The following is a 25084-nucleotide window of genomic DNA, read 5'->3' as shown; positions in this document are numbered from 1 at the left end:
GAATTCCTGTGGCTTTGGGCACCCTCTGCCCACTTACTTAGTTGGCATATACAGTCGACCCTCGAGCAACATGGATTTGAACTTCACGGATCCACGTACACATGGATTTTTTCCCCCATAAGTACAGCACAGAACTGTAAATTTATTCTCTCTTCCTTCCAACTTCCTTAGTAACATTTCCCTTACCTCAGCTTAGTTTATTGAAGGCATACAGAATACAACACATAGAACCTACAGGACACGTGTTAATCAACTGGTCATGTCTCCGTAAGCCCCCTGGTCCACAGCAGGCTGTTAGCAGTTAGGTTTTGAGGAAGTCAAAAGTTATACTTGGATTTTAGACTGCATGGGGTCAGCGCCCCTAACATCTTTGCTGTCCACGGGTCAACTGCATTTAAGGGACAGCTGCATGCCAGAGAATGCGCCGTCACATGTGGTGGAAGAGCTCCTTGCACCCCAAAGCTCCAACCTACTGGGCAAACAGTTAAGGAATTAGTGTGATGGTGTCTGCATGAGGCGGCACAGGGATGTGGAGAGGGGCATCTGGGGCCGCGCGTGCATGTTAGGCTTATTGAAGAATGTAGTATCCGGGCTGGGACAGAAAGAGTTACAAATTATCCCCATGAACAAAGATCCTTGCTGGGGAAGAATATCATGCAAAAGGAGAGGGAAAATGATGCTTGACGATCCGGAAGCCTGCTATGGCTGGAGCTCGAAGCATTTACAGGGTCAGTGCTGGGGGAGAGCCAGGGTTCGGTAACTGGATTTCATTATATTCTGTGGGCTCTCCGTGGTTCTTACGGTGCAAGAAGACACTTGGTTTTCATTCTCGAGTAGAGGTGATCTGGATGGGACGGCCGGTGTGTGTGGATTAGAAGGGAGAAGCCAGCTGGGAAGGAGGCAAAGGCGACATTTCCATGACCAGCTGGGACAGATACAAAGGAAGGCTGCCTTCGAGCCTGCGCAGCGGATGTGACGGGAAGGTATTCATGAGATGGGACTCACCGCAATTTCCAGAAGAGAGAATGGGGCCACCTACCACAGATGCTGCTAAGAGATGAGGCAAACGTATGTTGTTTATAGTAACAGTTATGAACCTGCTGCCCGGATCCTCTGAGAATGCAAGTGATGACCCAGCAGCTGTAGAGGACCAGGACAGATAAGGACACACTGCGCTGTGTGGCTTTCAGGTCAGGAAGTCGGTACCAGGAACATGGCATCTGCAGGCACATGTCTAGCACCAGCAAAGTACATGCTTCCGGTTCTGGCCCCAGGGATCGAAGGTCTTGGACGTGGCCAAGTTTCTTTCAGGGGTATTGATGGAAATGACAGTACGCTTCTTCTTTAGCCTATTAAATGACCAGAAATCCTCTAAGAAGCCCACTGTGAGGAACTAAAATTTAGAACACAGGAGTTCACTGTGTGGCAGGACATCTTGCCTTACAGGGCTTCTCATAGATTGTAGGGTATGTCAGGGTGAACTCCCAGATGAGCGCCTCTCTGGGAATTGCTCTCAGACAAAGGACTCACTTTGTATCAGAGAAGGAGCCAGCAGCGGGTGGAAACGTGGAGCCCACCTCTGCGGTCATACGCCACGAACTCAGAAGCTCTTCAGCGACAGGATGCAGCCAGCGCAGAGATGATGCCGTGGGGTTGGGATGCCTTTCCGCAGGACAAGGCAACCACCTGAAACCAGCAGCCTGACACGCTGCTGATTCCCCGTACATGGAAACCACGGGTCAGGGGGCTGAGGGGCCGGAGCAGGGGACCTGTCACCCGCCACCCCAGGGCTGACTTGGGAACGTGTGCTCCCGAGCCTGTCACTTTAGGTTCCGTGGGTCTAGTAGGATAGTTCTTGAGGGAAAACGTTTTCACCAGTGGAGAGGGAAGGGTCCAATTTCACTTTAAGGCTGACCTGCTGCCTATTGCCGTCAACAGCTTCATGCCAAAGGATGAGCCAGCACGGAAGATGCCTTTGGAAGTTTGGGGTGACCTCCCCAGCCAGGAGGAAAGAAAGGGGCAGGGCGCTGTAGACAGAGCGGGGAGAACACTGGTGCTGGGGCGCAGAGATTCCACGGGACGTCTCTCAGTGCACCCACGTGCAAGTACGATAAAAATGCATGAATGCAGCAGACATGCCTGAGAAGGGCACGGCGATTGGGCGCTGAGACCCGTCAGGGATGTTGGTCTGGGTCCCCCTGCCTCCTTAGGATGTCGGTCTGGGTCTCCCTGCCTCCTTAGGCACCTAGACCAGCAGAGGGGAGTGCAGAAGGAGAGGGGAATTCAGCTGGGTAGGACAGGAACGCAGCTGTGGGTATGTACTCTCAGGTCTCCTAGGACCCGAGACTAGTTGAACACCTGGATAAACGGCTCCTGGACAGACAGATGCCGCAGGGTCCACCTGAATATCTCCCTCAGAACAAGCTTCTCCCGAGGGCCGCATCCCTTGGGAGCAATCTCCTCCAGCAGCATTACGACCCTGCCCCTGGGCCAGCCCACAGTGATGGTGCAAGGTCCTGAGCAACCTCCGCCCCTTTGCATCTGTTGAGGAAACCCCGCACGGCCATCCCAGATCCAGAGCTCTGGAGGAGTAGCAAAGGCACCAGGCACTGTCCAGCTTCTCCCTGACCCCACACTGCTTCCTTCCCTCCTCTTCAGGGACCTCAAAGGCCTTCTCTTCTCATACACAAATCTCCATCCAGGTTCTGGCTACAGGACTAAGGCTAACTTGTCACAGATTTAATCCAGGCCCTTGAAGAATGTTTTGTGCCCACTTTAGACACAAGCCCATATTTATTGTGAAGAAGGAAGCACACATTATAAATGCTCGGCGATCCCTGGGAATTCGCATAGGATTAAAACTGAAGTTTACGCGGAGTTATTTCATGCAGTCTGTTACTCCGACAGGCACCTCATGCCTGACTCTGTCTGAGCAGCAACCTTGCTTCACGCTAACAAGGCCAGGGGCATGAGCTCAGTTAGACACGGACGAGCTTTCGTGGTTTCAGTGGTCGAATTTCCCTTGGATTCCTTTGAGATGTACAATTACTCACACAGATGATGAGGAAGAGTCTGTGTTGAGACACTGGATGAAATCCAACCATAAAAGTAGAGAAATACTGTATTAATCAGGGTTCCCAAGAGAAAAAGAACCAATAGGGTATCTCCTAATCTATCAATCTCCTGATCAATCAATCAATGGAGAGAGATGATTGAAGGAATTGGTTCACGTGACTCTGGAGCCTGGGATGTCCAGACCCAGGAAAGCCAATGACGTAAGTTCTGGCCCAAATCTGAGTCTGACCAGAGGGGAAGACCGTGACAGTCCCAGAGAGCCGCGCGGAGGGGCCAACTCTCCTCACTCAGCATACTTCCTTAATTGTCCATTTTATTGTACTTTCCAGATACAGCATTACATTTTCTAACAAAGGGAACTTTGCAGCAACCCTGCATTGAGCAACTCCATCAGTGCCATTTCTCAAGCAGCGTTTTCTCATTTCTTGTCTCTGTGTCCCATTTTGGTGATTCTTGCACTATCAAACGTTTTCATTACTATATTTGCTACATGATCTGTAATCAGTGATTACAGCTTGCTGACATCTGAGGTGATGGCTACCACTTTTTAACAATAAAGTATTTTTTTTAAGATTTTATTTTTTCATTTGAGAGAGAGAGAGCACACACGGTGGATGAAGGGATACGGCAGAGGGGGAAGCAGGCTCCCCACTGAGCAGGGAGCCCAACATGGGGTTCCTTCCCGGGACCCTGAGATCAGGACCTGAGACAGATGTTTAGGGGACCGAGCCACCTAGGCACTCCCTCAAAAAAGCATTTCTAAATTAAGGTACATACATTGATTTTTAGACATAATGCCACTAGGCTCCTAGTTGAACATGATACAGCGTAAACATAACTTTTATATGCACTGGGAAACCAAAAACAAACTCATTTGCCTCACTTTACTGCTGTATTTATTTTACTGTGGTGGTCTGGACCTCAACCAACCATATTCCCAAGGTATGACTGTAGACAACCCTTCAGCTGATTGGAGGAGACCCACCCACACTGGGGAGCCAAACTGCTTTAAAGATCCAGTCAACTAATTCAGAATTTAACGTCATCCAGAAACAACCTTGCGAACACACCCAGAATAATGTTTGACCAGATATCCAGGCACCCCAGGCCCTGTCAGGGGGCCACATGGAATTAACCATCACAAGTATCTCAAAGATTATACAAGGTCAGTGGTGTGTCTGCAGTGCTGTCTCCCAGGAGTGGCAGAGATGAATTCCCCTGCACTCAGTGCACCACGGAGCAGCCCCTTCCCACTCGGCACATACGCAGACCCTTGAGCACAGAGAGTCCCAAACTCCCATTCACTGTGTTCACTGGACATAGGAAGGCAGTAGTGTTTCTGGTACAAAACAGTAATGCTGAACTCAAATTATTTTACTGCAATAATTCTTAGTGTGAGCCTAAAATAGATCCTGTTTTTACCACACAGCAGCACATCACAGGGAACATTTCCTTTAATTTCCCCCCTGCTAAAATTTAAATAGCTACGGCAAATCACACAAAACATGATTTGTGGAAAATCAGTTCATCAACATGTATGATGAACGCCAACCACACATTATTTCTGCGACAAAAAAGATCCACAGTTAGCCCACTCAAGTCTAGACAGTGACACCCTAAAAATGGCATGTGCACCAACACAGCAAACTCCCAACTGTTTAGGCAAACAGACTGTTTCTCAACCTTCCTTGGTGCTAGAAGGGACAATGGTCACGAACTGAAGTGAGAATAGATTTTTCCCTTTTGTTTCTAGTGAATAACGATCTGCTATCATACACGAGGCATATTTTAAATGTACATAATGGCACAGTCTATATAATATTTATAAAAGAGTTGTACCGTGTTGTTAAACACAAGGTGGTTTACAAAACATTTTTTTGATCCTCAGTAGTTATTTTATAACTTGTAATACGAAATGAAGATATTTTAAATAGAAAGTGGAAAACTGTGCAGTGAATGTACGTTTGCTTTCCATAAATACTCTGATACTCGTAATATATGTGACGTAATGTGTGCACTATACATGGGTATGAGCTGTGCATATTACAGATTCATACACCATGTGAGTGTGTCATACACCATCATACAATAACTGTGCACACTCGGCCACACAGGACTGCTTTATCCAGCTGTGGGTAGTTCTACCTTTTTTTCCCCTTTTGGATTTTTGAACAGGTCATTCTGAATGAAATATTGTCATGTACATGAAGGTTTTAAACAGCCTTTGAACAAACAAGGCGCCTCACCTGTCCTGCCTCACTTTTTCAGATGACTAACAAACCTCCCGAAAATGCTCTTTTTTTTCTTTTTTTTTTTTTTAACTTTGCCTCCCATTTTCTCCAGCACTGTCTTACGGCAAACTTGGCCATCACGGTCTCTGCACCCCTCCGTCGTACAGACGTGTGTGTGATCACTCACACCCGTGCAGACTTCCTGTGGCTGCGCAGGCACTAGCGGCACCGCCTGTTCCTGTTTCAGATCCTGAGTTTGCCTGAAGCTCTGTGCTTCCCCAGCATCGCCAGGCTGTGTCTGCTCTTGTCCTGTCTACTTTAATGCAAACTTTTTCTTTAAAAGACTAAATCAATCCAGGATACTCCAGGCATCATGAGGGGAGGCTCTCGGTGAATGTCCCCGAGGGGTAAGCGATGGAGCAAATACAGAGCACTGGGGTGTCCCCAGGCAGTGATATTGGTGCACAGGTGGGCGGTTGGACCCAAGGTTCTCCTGCACAAAACCACTGGAGCATCATTGTGCTGGGGGTGGGGGAGAAGAGGCCGCCAGCAGGGTCCACCAGGCTTCCTCTGGAGGGAGAACAGCACCCAAAGTAGCAATGACCGTGAATGTCTCAGAGTAACAACGTGATCCAAGGACCTGAGGACCCCCCAAAACCTGTGTATCCCTTACAACACGTGAGAAATTCACAACCTCTTGGTGAGAAGATGATGAACAGGTAAGGGGTAAAGTGGGGCCCCCCAACGACACAAGGTTAGGATGGGGTCTCTGAAAGAAATTCAAGTTGATTTTGAAATAAGAGGCAGTGACGTTTCTTGTATATCAAGTTCCTCTGGAGTCTGTGACTCACAGACAAACTGAGATTTCAAATCTGATGTTATACGCACTGAAAATTCTGGAAGGACCCATGAGGAAAAGCTGAGAGATGCTGCCTTTGAGAAAGCTACCTGGCAAGATGAAAGGGACAGGGAAGGGTTCTTACTATTCTTACATACTTTATTATGAGCTCTGCTATTTATATCATGGAAAACCTTACTACATGAAATCTCAAAACTATTTGTATACAGATAACAGCCAACATTTCTTGCTCCATGTGCTACGGGATGTCCATGGTTTAAGTCATCTGAGCTCTACCACAGACTTGTGCCGCAAGTGTCATTACTATACCCTCCCTTTTCTTTCTGGACAAGGAATCTGCTGCACACAGAGTTTAAATTATTTGTCCTAGGTCACACAGCTAGCAGGTGGCACAGCCCCACAGCGTGTTCTCCACCACCACGAACCACCACGCTGTATGTTAGCGAGAGGCATGCAATACCGAAACCTAGAGGTTTGGGGCGCCTGGTGGGTCCATCCCTTAAGGTCTGAACCTTGGTTCTGGCGTAGGCCATGGTCTAAAGTCATGAGATCAAGCTCCTTAGGGGCTCTGCATTAGTGGGGAGGCTGCTTGAGAGTCTCTCTCTCCCTCTCCCCACTGCTTGCTCTAAATAAATCAATAAATAAAATCTTTAGAAGAACTGGAAAATTAAATCATGTGTAACTATCGACTACATATATTTTTTTCTGACAATTATAATTCACAAACAACTGCAGCTTATTTTATTTTATTTTTTTAAAGTTCTTATTTATGTATTTGGCAGAGAGAGACAGAGAGAGCACAAGTAAGCACCAGCGTTGGGAAGGGGGAGCAGACGCCCCACGGAGCAGGGAGCCCGGTGCGGGACTCGATCCCAGAACCCCGGGACCTTGGCCTGAGCTGCAGACAGATGTTTAACCCACTGAGCCACCCAGGTGCCCCAAACAACTGTAGTTAAAATAATGCAATTATTTATATTTTTGACAATAACCTTTACAAATGGCTTTTATTTTATCCCTATTAGCTTAATACAGCAATCTGGAAATAACAATTTCTACAATGTTTCCTTTCCTTACAGCATTCTCTAGCTTTTTTAAATCCTCAAATATTATATTAGTTTCTTTTGGTTTAATTATCTCTTTGACTTGGAATATTATTTTGTCAAAAGATAATGTGTGGTCTTGAATTGGTAATCTCTCGAGGACTGACGGCCACCTATGTTTCCATGACATCTCAAGTTATAGCTATGAATAGACTATTGAGCCAGTAAACACAGTATCAATTACAACTAAATGTGATGATAATTAATGCTATATGGTTGTTCAGACTGATATATAACACTTGGAAGAATATTTTATACATATAAGTGAAATATAATTTTATAAATATAAATAAATATATTTATTTTATAAATATAGATAAAATTATATTTTAATTGAGAATACTTGTATCTCTTAATAGTCAAGGATTCACGATTTGGCAATGCCGCCAGTCCCTCTAGTCTTCATACTATAAACCTTATGATGTGTGTCTTAATGCCTGAGTCAATTTACTGCAATTTGCCCTGTTGGGAAGTATTTGGTATTTCACTGATGCTTTCAGATTTCACCAAGGGCAGCAGCCAGTATAGGTCATGTGGAAAGGACTCCGCTCGTACCATGCTTTCTTCAATAGCTGTACGGTCGTGCAGAAGTTCAATGAAAGGTCAAGTCTACATAGCCAAATGTCAGGAAGTACTCGGCAATTATCTGTGCTTTTGTGCCCTAACCTTTGATGGGATGTACACATCACGTCTGTCGAACCATTTCTTACTGAGAAGAGCCATCAGTTCCCCATCCCACCCCATTTCCCCAGCAAGGAGGAATTCTTCACAGTTTACAGAGGACACTGACGCTGGCTCTCCCCACCATTGAACTCTCTAGCATCGTGACTTCTGCCGCTCACAGGGAGTGTGCAGCTGTGCCAGCTGGGCTCATCCCAGCTCAGGTCACTCTCACTTGAGCCTGCTTACGGTTTGGGGTTGGAAGACGCTTGTTAATGATCTACCTTATTGGCTTGGTAGGCAACAAGTTCTGATGACGTATGCTCAGCTCCTGAGACTCTACAATACGCAGTTAGAAATTGAGGCATACCATCCTTCTACACAAATTCACAGAGCACAAGTGAAGAAAATAAAATCCTACCTCTGTAGGTCTGCTTGCCTCCCTTTCATCAACACACGCACATGTGGATCATGTTAAAGATTTTGAGAAAATTGGCAACCCATGAAGGAACCTCTAAGATATTTGAAAACCTATCTCAAAGGAGAAGTCAAAGAACACACACACACAAAGACAATTAGCAACGCTGACATGAGTTTGATAAGAGATGCCAAAGTCGTCTTTAGCCATCGGGCAATCACTGATGGTGTTTCCTCCCCACAGAATTCACGTGTGTTTCCGTGGTCAGGGATTGCCTGCCTGTTACCAGTTTTCTACAACCTTCCAAGTAAGAACTAGCTCAAGAACAATGAAAGGCACAGACTGTTACCCCATCCTTTAACCACGAACACTGTGCCAGACATTGAAAGGATAATGAGTAATTTTTTCTTCCTGCCCAGGGGAACTTCAAAAGTTTTCCTGACAATGAAACTTACAAATTAATCATTTCTTTTCTTTTAAAAGCTCCCCTCCAGCAAAATAATTCCAGTAAAATCATCACCATTTTTATTGTATTAAATTATCCTGTAATTCGTTAGTTCTCTAAAATTTTGATACCTTATTTATGGAAAATGTCTAAGTTTTTAAAATGTACATTGTTATGTAAAACACAGATTTATGTTTTATTCTGAATGGCCACCGCATATTTTCTTATACTACAGTCTAAACAGTTTCTTTTAATAATTGCTTTTTCTTGTATTAACCAAAATATATGAATGGGTTTAAAATGCATTTTCCTGGTTATTTTAATAAAGTGACACTCAGTTCACAGGCATTTGTGTGATAGTATAAAGTTGACCCTGAAAAGACTTCTCTTAATTTGCAATCAAGATAGTAAAAGGTTCTTCTCGATCTTGTTGAAAATTATTTCAAATCAGTCTGCAGCTTGTTGAAAGGATGACATCAAATGCAAACGATAGCTTAAATATATCCTTTAAAGTTTTATAAATAAGCAGTTTCATAAAATATTTTATAGGCCATTTTAATCTGAGACATCTTACTGCTTCTGGGGACACGTATGTATTATCTGCGCCTAAGAGAATGGTTTCTTTCTCTTCGTCAGAAAATTACAGGGTTGAAGCTGAAGACAGAGGCTGCTCCCCCATGACTTGGATAATTCAAAATGGAGAAGGGAACGTGTTCCCAAGCTTCTTTCACGTTTATCTCTTGAGTCAAACTGTTTGATCACTGATCTCAGGAACACCAAAGAGTGCGGCTGAATGAAAATGGTCTGTGTATGTGCCACTTAGAGGACACCCCATGTGAGGCCCTGGTTTATGGGACACACAGCTGTACTGCTCGACGGAAACCTTCTCCCACACAATGGCTCCCGCACATGAATTCAGAGGTGAAGCCAAGGTCTTGGGAGTAATTGTGATTCCTAACTCCCAAACCACACATTTTCTCCTGCACAAGATCTTGGCAGAATTCTCTCCAACTTCACATAGATTTCTCTGTTTTCCAGTTCATTTGCACACAAGCATGCACAGAATGGAGCTTAATTAAATCAATGCCACTTCGATTCATTGTTAAAATGCTTCCTCTAGTTAATGAGCATCATGACTGCCTCTCAGGAAGGGAGAAAACGCTGATTTCCACCGTGTGCTCACTTGTCAGAGCCTGCGTTCCTACTCGGTCCTACTCCTCCTTTTGGCCTACTGACAGCACAGATCATGGCAAGCCAGGCTTCCAACTTAAAAATCTTTTCAAAAAAAAAAAAAAAAAGACCACAAGTGGAGCTTTAACTAAAGAAATAGCAAATAACCAGCTCCTGTTTTTTAAAGCACGCCAGGTTTATGTGTATCTCACACGTGGAGCATGGTGCTCACCTTCTGGTAACATGCTAGCTTTAGGCATGGTTGGGTCCGTCCCTACCTTGGTAGACAGCTTTGAACCCGGGGGACGCGATGCTGTCGTCCGACTGCAGATGGAGCCACATCTGGTTACTCATGCTCACGATGAGGTCCGGGACGCTGGACCCGGTCAATCTGCACAGAAGGGAAAGGTGAGAGCCGTTACTGGAATCACCAAACATCTCTACTTTTACCTTGAGGAAGACCATCATGTCTTCCTGCCTCAACAGACAAGTATGGTGTGTGCCTTCAGACCCTCCTTTGAAGAATCAATAGCCACTGGCAATTTATATTTCTATGTAAACCTCCACATTACAGACTTTTTATACTAATTATTCTTTTCCATGTTTGAAAATGTACATCTTCGATTTTAAGAACTGACCCAGGGTCACCAACCATCCTATCTGTCCGGAACTGAAGGGCTTCTCCAAATATAGGCCTTTCAGTCCCAGACCGGGAACAGGTGGTGATCCCGGCACGGGAAGGAGAGAGAGATCTTCTTCTGTATGGGCTGTGTAACGTCACGCCATCAACATGAATAACGTCACACCATCCATATCTCTAGGCTGAGAAATGTTCCGGTTCACCCAGAAAAGACTTAGATTTCCTACTTTGAAATTATCACGTACCTTGACCATAAAATCTCTTAGAAATACATCATAGGATGGAATATTCTTCAGCACTAAAAAGACATGAGCTGATTTTATCAAGTCATGAAAAGAAACTTAAGTTACATACTGTGTGATTGCAACGCTATGACATTCTGAGAAAGGAAAAACTATGGAGACAGTAAAAAAAAAAAAAAAAAGTCTGAGGTGCCTGGGGTAGGAGGACGGATGATGAGGTGGAGCACAGGCGAGTTTTAGGGCCGTGAAATTACCCCATATGATACTATAATGGTCAATACATGTCTTTATGCCTTGGTCCAAACCCACAGGATGTAAAGGAGTAAGAGTGACTCTCAATACAAAGTATGAATTTGGGGTGATAATATGTGTCAATGTGGTTTCATTATTTGTAACAAATGTACCACCTGGGTGGGGGGGGCCTGCTGAGAGTGGGGAAGACTATGTGTAAGGGAGGAGGGAACTACATTGGAGTATCTGCTCCTTCTTCTTAATTTTGTTGTGAAACTAAAACTGTTCTCTCTCTCAAACACACACACACGAGTTGCCATACATTAAGAAAATATCGACAAGAAGAACAGCACGCAAAGCTGAAATAGATGTGGCAAATTTATTGAACTTCCCCTCTGCGTACCAACGTCCAGGTTACGCCAAATGGAAGTTGCAATGAAGCATTTATTCCGTGTTAAAAAAACAGTCACATAGTGGCTGCTGTCAGCCAGTGCAAAGAAACACTAAATCCATGGACTGAACTCAAGGCACTGACAAAAAAAATGTTGAAATACAAAAAGGGTAAGAAAAAAATCAATTCAACCAAAAGAAATGTCTCTTATCAAATAGGAAGTTTTGCTTTCAGCAAAGCACTTCCAGGAACACGAACAATGACCGGCCCCATCACTCGTGCCGTCAGTCTGTCAACCCAACACACTCACCTTGGGCAGCACAGAAAACCTGCTTCTTAGAAGGGAGATGAACAGTCGTCATTACATGGGAAATAACTTATGCAATGTTACACAAAAGTTGGAAAAAAAAAAACACAGAATTTCAGTGAGGAATGTGTAGTCACTAAAAATTATTTCCGTTTGAAGATTTTTCTTGGCTAGAGAGATTGTTCTTTTATATTTGGTGTTTTATTTGATTGTTTGGTTTGAAGAGACTTGTTTTCTTCTCTATGCATGCTTTTTGTTGAAGTGCAACATACCAACATGTGAACAGACCATCAATGTCCAGTATAAGTGTCTGTTTACTTTGACGACTATAATGCCACATTTTTCTCCTTTTTGTTAATCCTTGCCAGAAGGATCTTTTCCTGAACTTTTACTTTCAAGTTACTCTCTCTATATACAGTATTTGCCTCTTGTAAGCGTCATATAACCGATTCATACTATTTTTATGTTTTATTTATACTACTTGACCTAACCAGAGAATTTCACCTTTCATTAAGAATATAATTTCATGATAACTTAAAGTTCATTTTTCCTGGTTTTCCTTTTTTGATTGGTCGATTACCTTCAACTTCATGCTCTCACTTGGTAGCTTCTCTTCTTCCAGCACTTCAGGGATGCTACTCTGCTGTCTTTTCATTTCTGTTGTTGATCTTGAGACAGGTCCATCAGTCTCATATTTGCTCTTTGGAAAATATTTCTTTGCGTATGCTGATTTTAAGACATTTCCTTGTCTGTTTGGCACCAGATTTATTGCTCTGTGCCAGTGTGAGGTTTCTGTTGTAGTATCCTGTCTGGCTGATGGAATTTCATGAATCGCGACCTCGATGTCCGTGGTCAGTACCGGAAAGTTCTTAGCAATGTTTTCAGATATTGTCCACTCTCTTTCCTTCAAAACTCCCAAGATACGCATCATTTCCTTGTGTTTTTCCTCCTTGATTCAGTTGGAATATTTTTTACTAAACTAACTTCCAATTCAAACACCTAGATCAAGTTAATTATAGCAGATACTGCATTTTTCAATTCTTAAACTTCTATTTGGTTTGTTGTTATGGATTACAGTTTTCTGGTAAAATTATTGATTATTTCACTTATTTTCTTTTTTTAATTTATTTTTTATTTATTTTCAGCATAACAGTATTCATTATTTTTTCACCACACCCAGTGCTCCTTGCAATCCATGCCCTCTCCAATACCCACCACCTGGTACCCCGACCTCCCACCCCCGCCCCTTCAAAACCCTCATATTGTTTTTCAGAGTCCATAGTCTCTCATGATTCACCTCCCCTTCCAATTTCCCCCAACTCCCTTCTCCTCTCCATCTCCCCTTGTCCTCCACGCTATTTGTTATGCTCCACAAATAAGTGAAACCATATGATAACTGACTCTCTTTGCTTGACTTATTTCACTCAGCATAGTCTCTTCCAGTCCCGTCCATGTTGCTACAAAAGTTGGGGATTCATCCTTTCTGATGGAGGCATCATACTCCATAGTGTATATGGACCACATCTTCCTTATCCATTCGTCCGTTGAAGGGCATCTTGGTTCTTTCCACAGTTTGGCGACCATGGCCATTGCTGCTATAAACATTGGGGTACAGATGGCCCTTCTTTTCACGACATCTGTATCTTTGGGGTCAATACCCAGTAGTGCAATGGCAGGGTCATAGGGAAGTTCTATTTTTAATTTCTTGAGGAATCTCCACACTGTTCTCCAAAAAGGCTGCACCAACTTGCATTTTCACTTATTTTCTTAAATTTTATAAATCATAGTTAATTCCCAGAGTCCCTGAGTGCTAACTGCAATGTCTGGATGTCTCGTTCTTTTTCTCCTCTGTCTCCTGGGTTGGGGTCATTGGGCGTAGTTTCTGGACACTCCAGGTAAGCTTTGACTGAATGGCAGACATAGCCTAGACACCAATCTAGAATTCTGAATACTGTTTTCATTTTCCTCTGACATTAGAGTGACAGCCTCAACCCATCAGTCATCGGAATGATTCCCAGCTGTATTTCCAGCCTGCTGCCCAGGGCTCACTCCTTCTTATGCCACAATCCAGAGAATATATTTACGACTAGATCTCCTTAAAAAAATAGGTCTTGGACATCATCTTTGTCCACTTAGCCTGAACATTCCAGTTCTTCTGAGCTCTGTAGAACTGTAACAGCAAATTTTTGTTCAGGCTCTTTTCTTCTAATCCCAGGAGAGTGAGGCTTAGGCAAATACATCAAGACCCAGCAGATGCCAGGCTGGTTCTCTTTTCCTTGATATCTTGGGCCCTCAAGTCCTCACTGTTTTTATAGCCCAATTCAGGGGCCCCCACATCCCATGCCTCCCAAAACCATTTTCTCTGAGTCACTGTTATCTGTCTGCCAGGATGCCCTAAACTGAGAATCAGAAAATGCCCCCAGGGGAAAGTGATTTATGAAATATGAGATTCATCTTAATGCATATTTGTTCTTCTCTGATTTCTATCTTCTAAAATCCTGGCCACCTTATATCATTCTCAAGCCTTGAGAGACCTGCTGATTCATTCTGTATTCAGTTTTCCTAACCCTTCTCAGCAGAGGTTATGTCTGGTGTTTCTGGAGGAAGGGGACTCTGGTGCTCATTTTCTACCTGGCTTATGTCTTTTCCTTTTTTTTTTTTTTTTTAATTTCTCTTGTACTGCCTTGGACTATGTGAATATATGAAGGGATGTCTGTTCTTACAGCGATTATAAACAGTTACTTGTTGTAACTTAGGTTACATTCACTGTTCTAGGGAGGGGCCTGGCTGGCTCCCCTGGAAGCAACTCTCGATCTTGAAGTCATGAGTTTGAGCCCCATGTTGGGTGTAGAGATTACATAAGAACAGACTCCTTAAAAAGAATCACGGCCTTGGGTAAGACAATGAATAGAAAAAGACAAGTATCATTTTGTCATAAAGTTTATATAAACACAAAGAAGAGAGAAGTATAACCACTGATTTTTCTTACACACTAATATATATTGGTTCTTAGTTACTTATGAAATAAGTAGACGATGATGCTTTTTTCTTCCTATTTTTTTCTTTTTTCTATTGAAAAATGTTTGACATGCAATGCTATATTAGTTTCAGGGTACAACATAGTGATTCAACAACTCTGTACATTATGCGATGCTCACCATGGTAAGTTTAGACACTGCCTGTCACAGGTCAGTGCTATTACATTGCTGACTATATCCCCTATGCTGTTCTTGTCATCTCTGTGGCTTATCTATTGCACAGCTGGAGGTTTGTGCCTCTTAATCTCTTCCTCTAGTTCACCCACCCAGAGCCCCCTCCCTGCTGGCAACCACCAATGTGTTCTCTGGATTTATGAGACTGTTCCTGGTTTTGTGTTTATTTGTTATTTTATCATTATTATATTTAGATCCACACACAAATGAAATCAGATGGTATTTGTCTTTCTCTGATTTACTTCACTTAGAATAATATAATCTGGGTCCATCCGTTCTATCCATATTGTTGCCGATGGCAAGATTTCATTCTTATAAATGGCTGAAGAATGTTCGAGTGTGTGTGTGTGTGTACACACCACATCTTCTTTTTGGCATTTATCAACTCTGCAAGGGGGTGGAGTCCACGTCCTTCTGATCTACATTCCCTGTGTCCGCTCTCGACTCATGCTATACCCCTGGATCTCGAGATTCATGACATTATCCAGTGCCACCCCACTGCTCAGCTCTGCCATCTTCCTGCAACCCGCAGGGTGAGTGCCATCTTCACCCGTGGTGCCATCTTCACCCGTGGCTGTTAGGAGTGTCCACATGGACAGTTCTGCTAAACGAGTCATAGTCCCTTGATCCTTTCAAGTGCAGGGGCCCTTCCTTACCCTCCATTTAAAGTGAGGTGCTGGTCACTTTGCTACTCTTTATAATAAAAATCCTAGGCTCTTAACTGTTCTCTGTGACCACCGGTGTCTTTGAACTGTTATGGGCTTGTACTCGCCTGAAATCCAGTCTTCAAATTCCAGGGGCCTCTATTTATTTCACTGCATTTTACACGCCCTGGACAGTGTGGCTGATACTCGGATACACGCGCCCAGCAGTCCCTCCATGGTGCTCTCGATAGCCTTACCCTCTGCTCCATTCATCGGACAGAACCCACTTAGGACCAACCTAACAGTCTGATCCATCTTCCTCTAACCTGGTGAAGAGTTTTCTGACTTACACCAATAGATACCATGGTCCCCAGAGTCCTGCCCAACCCTCAACACCCAGCGCACTTCTCCTTCCCAGCCCACTAGCTGTTGTCTCAAACATCATCATCTTTCCCAAGCTCCTTCCCAATCCTATGTCCCTTCTCTCCACGGATAACTTCATTTGCAAACATCAGAGAAAGAACATTTAGGCAAGGGAGTCTGAACTGCCCCCTTCTCTGAATCTCCCAAACCCACCTCATCCGACCAGCCCCCAGGTGCCTGGAGGTTGGCAGAGGTAGTTCTTTCTCTCGCTTGCCCCTCTTGGCCATCCCAATCACCAGCAGGTCCTACTAATCACACCACTTCTCTCTGCTTCTACTTCCTTAGTCTGAGTGCCAACCGTCCCATACCAGCATCACGGAAGCAGCCTCATACCCGCCTCGTGGTCCTGGAATACCTTCCTTTCCAGGCTTTGGGCTTAATTCTAAGTTGTTAGAAACTGAACTGTCATGTAGAAGATGTTCACACCTTGAAGAAATTGGTTGCCAAGTTTACCACTTTAGAAATACCTCTGCCGCATATGTTTGAGCTTCTCATCGTTCTGCACTAGCTGGTACTTTATTTCTATCTATGCCAGTCTGTCGCTTCACGTAAAACTGAACAAGCAGGTGCACGGCTATACTTAACACAAAGTTCGTTCAGTCAAAGGTCAGACTAGCATGGTTTGTATTTCCCTTTAGCATTTAAACCAACTATTTTTAGCTGGTTGACTCATGAAAATAACTGTGGAATGACAGTCACAATTATTTTTTAACTCACAATTATTTTTAAATAATTATTTTAAGTTTCTTTAATGATTTAAAAATTACTTGAAAAATTTTTAAAGTATTTTATGCTAAATTTTTAACCTTAAAATTATTGTACTGTTACTTAAAACAAAGGAAAATAGTTTCCTTCTTGTTCTTTTTTCATGTTTCTGGGGTGATTTTCGTTTTCTGACACTGACAAATGTGTTTTTTGAAACAAAGAGAAAATGATATTATTACCCTTTGTAACTGCTTATCTGTTTAAAGCAAGATTTAAAAAAATATATTAGTACCTGAAACTAAAATAGATGCTTGTTTTAATAACAAAACAGAACTTCAGCAGTCATCCTAACACATACATTTTAACCACTTTCTTTAAAACAACTTCATTTTTTTCTTAAAATTTCTTTAGAGTACATCATTTTTAAAATTATTTTTATTAACATAAAATGTGTTATTTGCCCCAGGGGTACAGATCTGTGAATCATCAGGCTTACACACTTCACAGTGCTCACCAAAGCACATCCCCCCCAGTGTCCATCACCCAACCACCGCCTCCATAACCCCCCTCCCCCCAGCAACCCTCAGTGTGTTTTGTGAGATTAAGAGTCTCTTATGGTTTGTCTCCCTCCCAATCCCATCTTGTTTCATTTTTTCCTTCCCTACCCCAAGCCCTCCGCCCTGCCTCTCAAATTCCTCATATCAGAGAGATACAATATTTTGACTTAAACATAAAAATAAAGTTATCCTAATGAAACACTAAGTAACTTGCTTTGTTATAAAACTACAATGAAATTTTCTTTTGGAAAAAAAAGCCATCATATTGGAGATACCCAGCTTTCTCTTGCCCTCTGTCTCTACATCGGAATTCCCAACCTGTCCCACACATAAGGTGCTCCTCATGCCCCAAACATATTGACCTTTGTATCCATTCTCCAAAATACTGGCATTTCTCATCCTCCAGGTTTTTGGCAAATACTGAAATCACCGTCTAGGATGCCCATTCTTCTTGGACAGCAACTAAGAGTTCTTAAATATTTGAAGGTTCTTGCTAGGTATTTCTTAACTTTTTTAGAGAATGTAAGAATTTTTTCTCTAGCCCCTTGTAGAATTCTGTATATACCTCTTTTAAGACAAATACATAAAAGCACCTACTTCAACATCTGTGTCCTACTGAATTCTGAACTTCCTTGAGGGTAAGCTTACATCCTGGTCTTTGTATCCCAGCCTCTGGCATATAACATGCATATTTTTGGAGTAAATACATAAATGAAAATATAAATTAACCCTTATTAAAATTTACTTTATACACACATTAAAATTTTATAGGAATATTTCCAAATGATAATTTAGATCTTTATTGTATCTTGGCATACCAAGAACTTGGTACAATGGGTCCTGTTTTAGCTCTGACATTAATTCACCCTTAATTTAAGCTAAATTATTTTGCCTCTATGTCAGCTTCTTCATTTTTTTGTTTGTTTGTTTTGTTACATCATGTTAGTCAACACGCAGTACATCATTCGTTTTGACGCCGTGGTCCATGATCCAATGTTGTGTATGACACCCAACGTGTCCCTCCTTAGCACCCACTACTTGGCTCACTCGCCTCCTCATCCCCTCCCCTCCAAGACCTTCCTCATCTGTTAAATAATTGTATTGAATTATATTAAAGGAATTGTTGAAATCTAAAATTCTTTTGCTTTTTGATAGATTTCAGAGAAGGTAGAGCTGACTTGCATTTAGTGGTTTGATGTGTCTCTTGCAGTCAGTGCTCCTGCTGAATAGAAACAGACAGTATTTCGGGGCATCTGGGTGGCTCAGTGGGTTAAAGCCTCTGCCTTCAGCTCAGGTCATGATCCCAGGGGCTTGGGATCGAGCCCTGCATCGGGCTCTCTGCTCACGGAGAGCCTGCTCCCCTCTCTCTCTGCCTGCCTCTCTGACAACTTGTGATCTCTATCTGTCAAATTAATAAATAAAGTCTTTTTTTAAAAAAAGGAATAGACAGTATTTATGACAATAATTCCCAGTATATTAAATGATTTTGTCAACCTGAAATAAATGACTTTTGGTTATATATTTGTTCCTTTCTAACAAACACAACACATTACATTAAGAAAAATCTCAACTCTTTCACATGAAAATGGGTCAGGGTTTTTTCTTTCTCTCTTTCTTTCTTTCTTTCTTTCATTTTTTGGGAAGTCAGTGTTCTTTAAGCCATAATTGCACCCATATGACACAATGACTTTATGATGTTTTGGTAGCTGTAAATATTATAATTTACAGAAGAGTGAACTAATTTCTGAACAGATCTTCTCCTTGGTCCTTGTTGATTCTGGAGTTCTGTTCCTACATAAGTGAAATGGGTCTGCTTGAAAGGATGGCTAAACCAACCATGATAATGTCCACTCAATGCAGTGCCTCTGGGAATACCTGTGTTCCTACATATGTAAATTTGTCTTTGGTTCTGCTAAGTAGAATTCCCCTGGATGAGTATGCTACTGGTGTATTTGTCCATTCACCAGTTGAAGGGCATTTCCATAGCTTACAGGCATCTGGCAGTTAGGAATAGAGTTGGTGTATACATTCACGTAGGGTAAATTTTATATTCCTAGGGTAAATACCCAGGAGTGGGATTCCTGGATGTTATGATAAATGTATATTAAGTTCACAGGGAACTGCTTGCCTGTTTTCTTTAGAGGATATGCCATTACACTCCACCTACATTCTAAGAAATTATGTAGAGTGTAACTATTCTTTGTGATATTCTCAATAAGATGAAACTAGTGATGGAGAACAGAGCAGCTGTGTTCAGGTGGGAGGTGTGGCTACGAAGGAATGAAAGCTTAGGAGTGACAGAATCACTGTGTATCCTGATTCTGGTGCTGGTTCCACATCTATCCATGTGTTGATACTTGCAGATTTGTGCACCAACAACTCCTATTTTACTGTATACCAATTTATAAAAGATAATAATTTGTTCAAACCTGGATATAAAAAACACCCACCAGTGAGCACGCCACAAAGCTGTCAAAGCATGAAATTAGTAAGACAGAAAAGTTTTAGCTCATTCTTCTGGTGGATGTCTAAAAGGAAAATAGTGTGCTAAACCTTTAACATAAGCATTTTTATGGTAAATGTGCAGCTGAAAAACAAATTCTCCTCCTAAACTACAAACTGGCCTAGAATTCACTGATCTTGAAGTTTTTATAGTTCCTTACTGTTCATAAATTTCATAAGTTCTGCAGGAAGTGTACAAAATGCAGTTATTTAAAATAAATATTTCACTTGGCCATCTGTCTTAATTATGTAGTGCTGGAGTTCTAAGAAGAATTTAATTAATTTAGAAGAAGACAGCATATCTGATCTGTTCAGGCACTTGGACAGACCATCCCTCTCACAGAGGGAGGAAAATACCTTTAATAAGATTAAGAGATGCCCTGATATGATCCCTTGGTAAAGGTTGGCTGACATAGAGATGTCACAGCCAGGGTCATAAGTCAAGTTATTCACTAAAAAAAACAAGGCAGACAGGATTTAAACACTGGTCACAATTGTGATCTTGGGTTCTTCAGATACAGTACTGACCAAGTACTGACCCAGACCTGAGAGCAAATCAGCCTAGGAGGGAGCCCTGATGGGCACTAAAGGTTCTTAATCCAACTTATACCTAGACGGGCTCCTCTCTCATGAAAGTCACCATGTCTACTTACATGATATGCACCAGTATAGAGAGCCTGAACAAGTGGAGAGAAATTGTTCTCTGACTTACAAATCAAGCTAACTCTGAGAAACAAGCCAAGGCTGTGGCTTTATAGAATAAATTACCATATTATGATGTAAAAGATGAAACCTGGATGTAATCTGTACTTATGCTGAAGCCATCATGATTTTCCTAGTTGGCATCTACATGTAATTGACTCAAGCACATGTTTCATTCTGATGCGGCTGACTTTGTTCACTAGGCCGTAAGCCACTCCAGCCAAGCAGCACAAAACAGGATGTGCATTACATCAGTCATCTGTAACCTCTACTTCATATTCAAGAAGCTGAGTCCAAATCATGAAATCTTTATATATAGAACTGTAGAAAAATATTAGTCCAAAATTTGAAGTACTGAGCCAAAGTATTAAGTCCCAAAGTAATCTTATAGGATTCTCCTGTTGAGGGCAGCTCAGACTATTTAAAGGTATATGGACTACCAGTTCAGACTTGGGAGACATTTTCTTCCATGTTCTTGGCTGCTAAGCATAGGCATAAACCCTTCAAACATCACAAGAGACAACCACAAGAGAACTCTAAAGGGAAGGAGAAGAAGAGAAGCTGGTTTGGGACCCAGGACCAAAGAAACACCACAGTACCAGGTGCCTTGCTTGTACAAATAGAATACCAACCAGATGGGTGTTTCCCAACCAGGCAACAGAAGGCTCCAGATAAGCTCATTTTCCTCTAGGATGTAGATGATATCCCTTTAACTACAACAGGCAGCAAGGTAGCTGTTAAGACAAAGAGCCCTAACAATGACAAATGTCTAGCCTTCACTTTCCCTATGAACCTAGGGTTCTCTTTTCTGAGGAAAGATACCAAGACAGATAGAAGTTACAAGAGAGACTCAGCCACACAAGTGACCTGACTGAGGAAGACATTTTGTCTTGGCTCATGGGAAACTTGAGATTTTCCTCCATTCCCAGAAACCTAGGCAGGGGGAGGGGTATGAGGAAGGAGGAACTGGTTGCAGGATCCCAAATACTCCCCTCCCAGAAACATCCTGGTCCCAATAAGAATGCGTACAAGAGCCAGTGGCACTACATCAACCAAAATGACCAAGACAACACTTTAATTTATCTGAAAATTAACCCGTCATTGGAACCCAAGCCCACAACGTTGGCAAAGACCTGTATGCTGAGCCTACCCAGGGTCATTAGCTGCTATAGTGAGGGATTTATATGGTATCAGTGTGTCCTAATATGATAGACAAAATAGCCAGGATACAATTATCTCACTAAGAGCTAAGAAATCAAAATTTGAATGAGAAAAGACAACCAACTGACAACACCTGAAATAAAGCAGGTATTGCAATCATCTGATAAGGGTTTTAAAACAGCCATCATTAAATGATTCAACAGTTATTTACAAATTATCTGCATGAAGATGAAAAATATATCAGTGAAGAAATGGAAGTTATAAAGAAAGAACCAGATGGAAATTATAGGACTAAAAAGTACAACATAAATTAAAATAAAAATTGATAGAAGGCTGATGGTAGAGATGTGTGATTATATCAGTGAATTTGAGAGCACATGAATAGAATTCCCCTACAGTGAACAACAGAAAACATACAGACTGAAAAAAAGTGAACAAAACCTCCAGGTCCTGGGGACAGAAGCAAAAGAGCCAATCTTTGTTTATCACCTGTGTCTCATAATAAGAAAAGAAAGACCATGAAGTGAAGGTATTTGAAACACATAAACCTACAGTTCTAAGGAACTCAGTGACCCTCAAACAGGATAAACCCTAAAGGAAACCATGCCAAGACACATCCAATTAAATGACAACTAGAGATGAAGAACAACATCTGGCAAATAGCCAGAGCAATACTCACTATTTACTCAGATTTACCCTTCTGAATGTGTATCTCCTGACCACTGGAGGACAAAAGAAGTGTCACAACCTTTCTCAAGATTTGAAAAGAATTGTCAACCATAAATTCTATATCCAGTGAATGTATTCTTCAGAAATCAAGGGAATTTTTAAAAATGTCAGACAAAGAATTTGCTGCTAGTAGACCCAACCTTAGTGACTGGCTACATGAACTTCTTTGAAAAGAAAGAAAGAAAAAGAAAACAGGAGGAAGCTGAAACATCAAGGGAAAGAAGGAACAGGACAGGGAAGAAAATGTAGGAACACAAATTATACTTTCATTTCATAGTAAGTTCCATAAATCATATTTAATGTTTGGAATAAAAATTATAACACCCTCTGAACTCAAGATAATGATATGTAAAAGTTGGAAAGCTAAAGGGGACTAAATGGAAGTAAGGTTATATGGCAAAGTGGTAAAAGTAGGATGATGTCCTTCTATTGCAGGAGGATGAATGACGGCCATGTTAATGTGCACGTCTTAATCCAGGGCACCTGTGCATGTTATTTTATATGGCAATCATTTCCACAAATGTGTCTTAAGTTAAGCATCTCAAGGTGGCGGGGGTGGGGGAGGATGATCCTGGATTATGAAGGTGAGCACTACAGGACTTCACATGAGTCCTTTAAGAGGAAGTCAGGGGAAGATTTCAAACACAAGAGAAGAAAGTAGTGTGACCTTGGAGGCAGAGAGGAAAGTGACAGGGCCAGAGGCCAAAGAAATGCTAGCAGTTATCAAAAACTGGAAGAATATAGGAACAGATCTTTCCCCAGATCCTCTGGAGGGAGTGTGGTCCTGCTTGCACCTTGATTTTGGCTGAGCAAAACTGACTTTGGATTTCTAGGCTCCAGAATTATAAGAATATAAATTTCTGTTTTAACTCACCAAGTTGCTACAAGAGTAATAGAAAACTCATAATCTGTAGGCTGTTACACATCATTAATGTCTATTATAATACCTAGAGCAACCATTTTGAGAACTATGGAATCCTTTAAAATATGTTGCAATAACTCACAGCAAAGAAGGAAGGAAGGAAGGAAAAAAAGGAAGGAAGGAAGGAAAGAGAGAGGGAGAGAAAGAAAGAAACAGCAGAATCAGAACTAGAGAAAACTAGCAGAAAACAAATTATAGAATGACAGATGCAAACAATAACATATCAGTAATAACCTCGCATATAAATGGTGTAATTCATTAAAAGACACGGAGAGGCAGAATGGATAAAATCATGACCCAAATTCATGCTGTTCACCAAAAAAAAAAAAAAAAAAAAAAAAAAAAACCACACTTCAAAGTCAAGGACATAGGTAGGTTGAGAGTAGAATGAGAAGACGTATACCATGCAAATATTGATAACAAAGAAGCAAGAGCAGCCACATTAATATATGATCAAGATAGCCATGAGAAGAAAAAAAAAATTGGGGGGGTACCTGGGTGCCTCAAGTCAGTTGAGTCTGACTCTTAATTTTGGTTCATGTCATGACTGATGTCAGGGTCGTGAGATCACAGCCTGAGCTGGGCTTTGCACGGAATGTGGAGCCTACTTAAGGTTCTGCCCCTCCCCTACCAGTTCATGGTGTTCTCCCTCTAAAATAAAAATAATAATAATGATAAAGTAAAATAAAATAAAATAAAAATAATAAATAAACCAAAAAATTCTAGAAACAAAGAGGGACATTATACAATGATAAAATGATTGATCCACCAGGAAGAAACACAAATTCTAAATGTGCAAACAACAAATACTAGAACCTCATAATCCACGAAACAAAACTGATAGAGTTGAGAGAAGAAATAACAAATTAACAGTATAGCTGAGGACTTTAGCAGCTGTGATTTACCAACTGGAAAAAAAAATCAGCAAGTTTATAGAATATCTGAATTAAACAACTAACCAACAGGATCTAACTGACATGCACAACACTTCACCCGCCCCCAGCTGCAGAACACACATGTTTTATAAGCTACTATGGAACATTCACCAACACAGACCACATTCTGGGTCAGACGATGGACCTCCACACATTTAAAGAAACTAAATATAAACTGAGGGTTTTAGAGGGGAGGGAGATGTGGGGGGTGGGTGAGCCTGATGGTGCGTATTAAAGAGGTAAAGGATTGCACGGAGCACTAGGTGTGGTGCACAAACAATGAATCTCGGACCGCTGAAAAAATAAAATTAAAAAAAAAAAAAGAAACAGAAATAATAATATATATATATATTTTTAAAGATTTTCTTTATTTATTTGACAGACAGAGGTCACAAGTTGGCAGAGAGGCAGGCAGAGAGAGAGGAAGGGAAGCAGACTCCCTGCTGATCAGAGAGCCAGATGTGGGGCTCGATCCCAGGACCCTGGGATCATGACCTGGGCCGAAGGCAGAGGCTTTAACCCACTGAGCCACCCAGGTGCCCCAGAAATAATAATATTTTTAATACTAATTTCTAAACACATGAAACTTAAACAATACATATCCATGATCCAAAGAGAAAGTCTCAAGTGAAACAAACAAGAACAGAATCAAAATGAGAACAAAACATAGTTTTAAAAAAATCTGGGATACAGCTATTACAATGCCAACAAGACAATTTATAGTACTAAAATAACTACATTACATAAGGGAAAAGGAATTAAATAATTATCTATGTTCCAACCTCAAGGAACTACAAATAGTAAAGCAAAATAAACCCAAAGG

The 25084-nt window shown here is 41.7% G+C and overlaps 1 protein-coding gene across 2 annotated transcripts in view; it reads right to left on the bottom strand.

The window, feature by feature from the left end:
- Window positions 1–25084, bottom strand: part of CSMD1 (CUB and Sushi multiple domains 1) — a 1947613-nt gene that overhangs the window by 424232 nt on the left and 1498297 nt on the right. For both annotated transcript variants that reach the window (XM_059156007.1, XM_059156008.1), the window contains exon 12: window positions 10237–10349. In XM_059156007.1, the coding sequence (XP_059011990.1) occupies window positions 10237–10349 (113 nt within the window). The remainder of the gene's footprint in view (window positions 1–10236; window positions 10350–25084) is intronic.

Source organism: Mustela lutreola, chromosome 18, assembly GCF_030435805.1.
Source record: "Mustela lutreola isolate mMusLut2 chromosome 18, mMusLut2.pri, whole genome shotgun sequence".
In the NCBI taxonomy this organism is placed as follows: domain Eukaryota; kingdom Metazoa; phylum Chordata; class Mammalia; order Carnivora; family Mustelidae; genus Mustela; species Mustela lutreola.
This window is presented reverse-complemented; position numbering and strand designations above follow the sequence as displayed.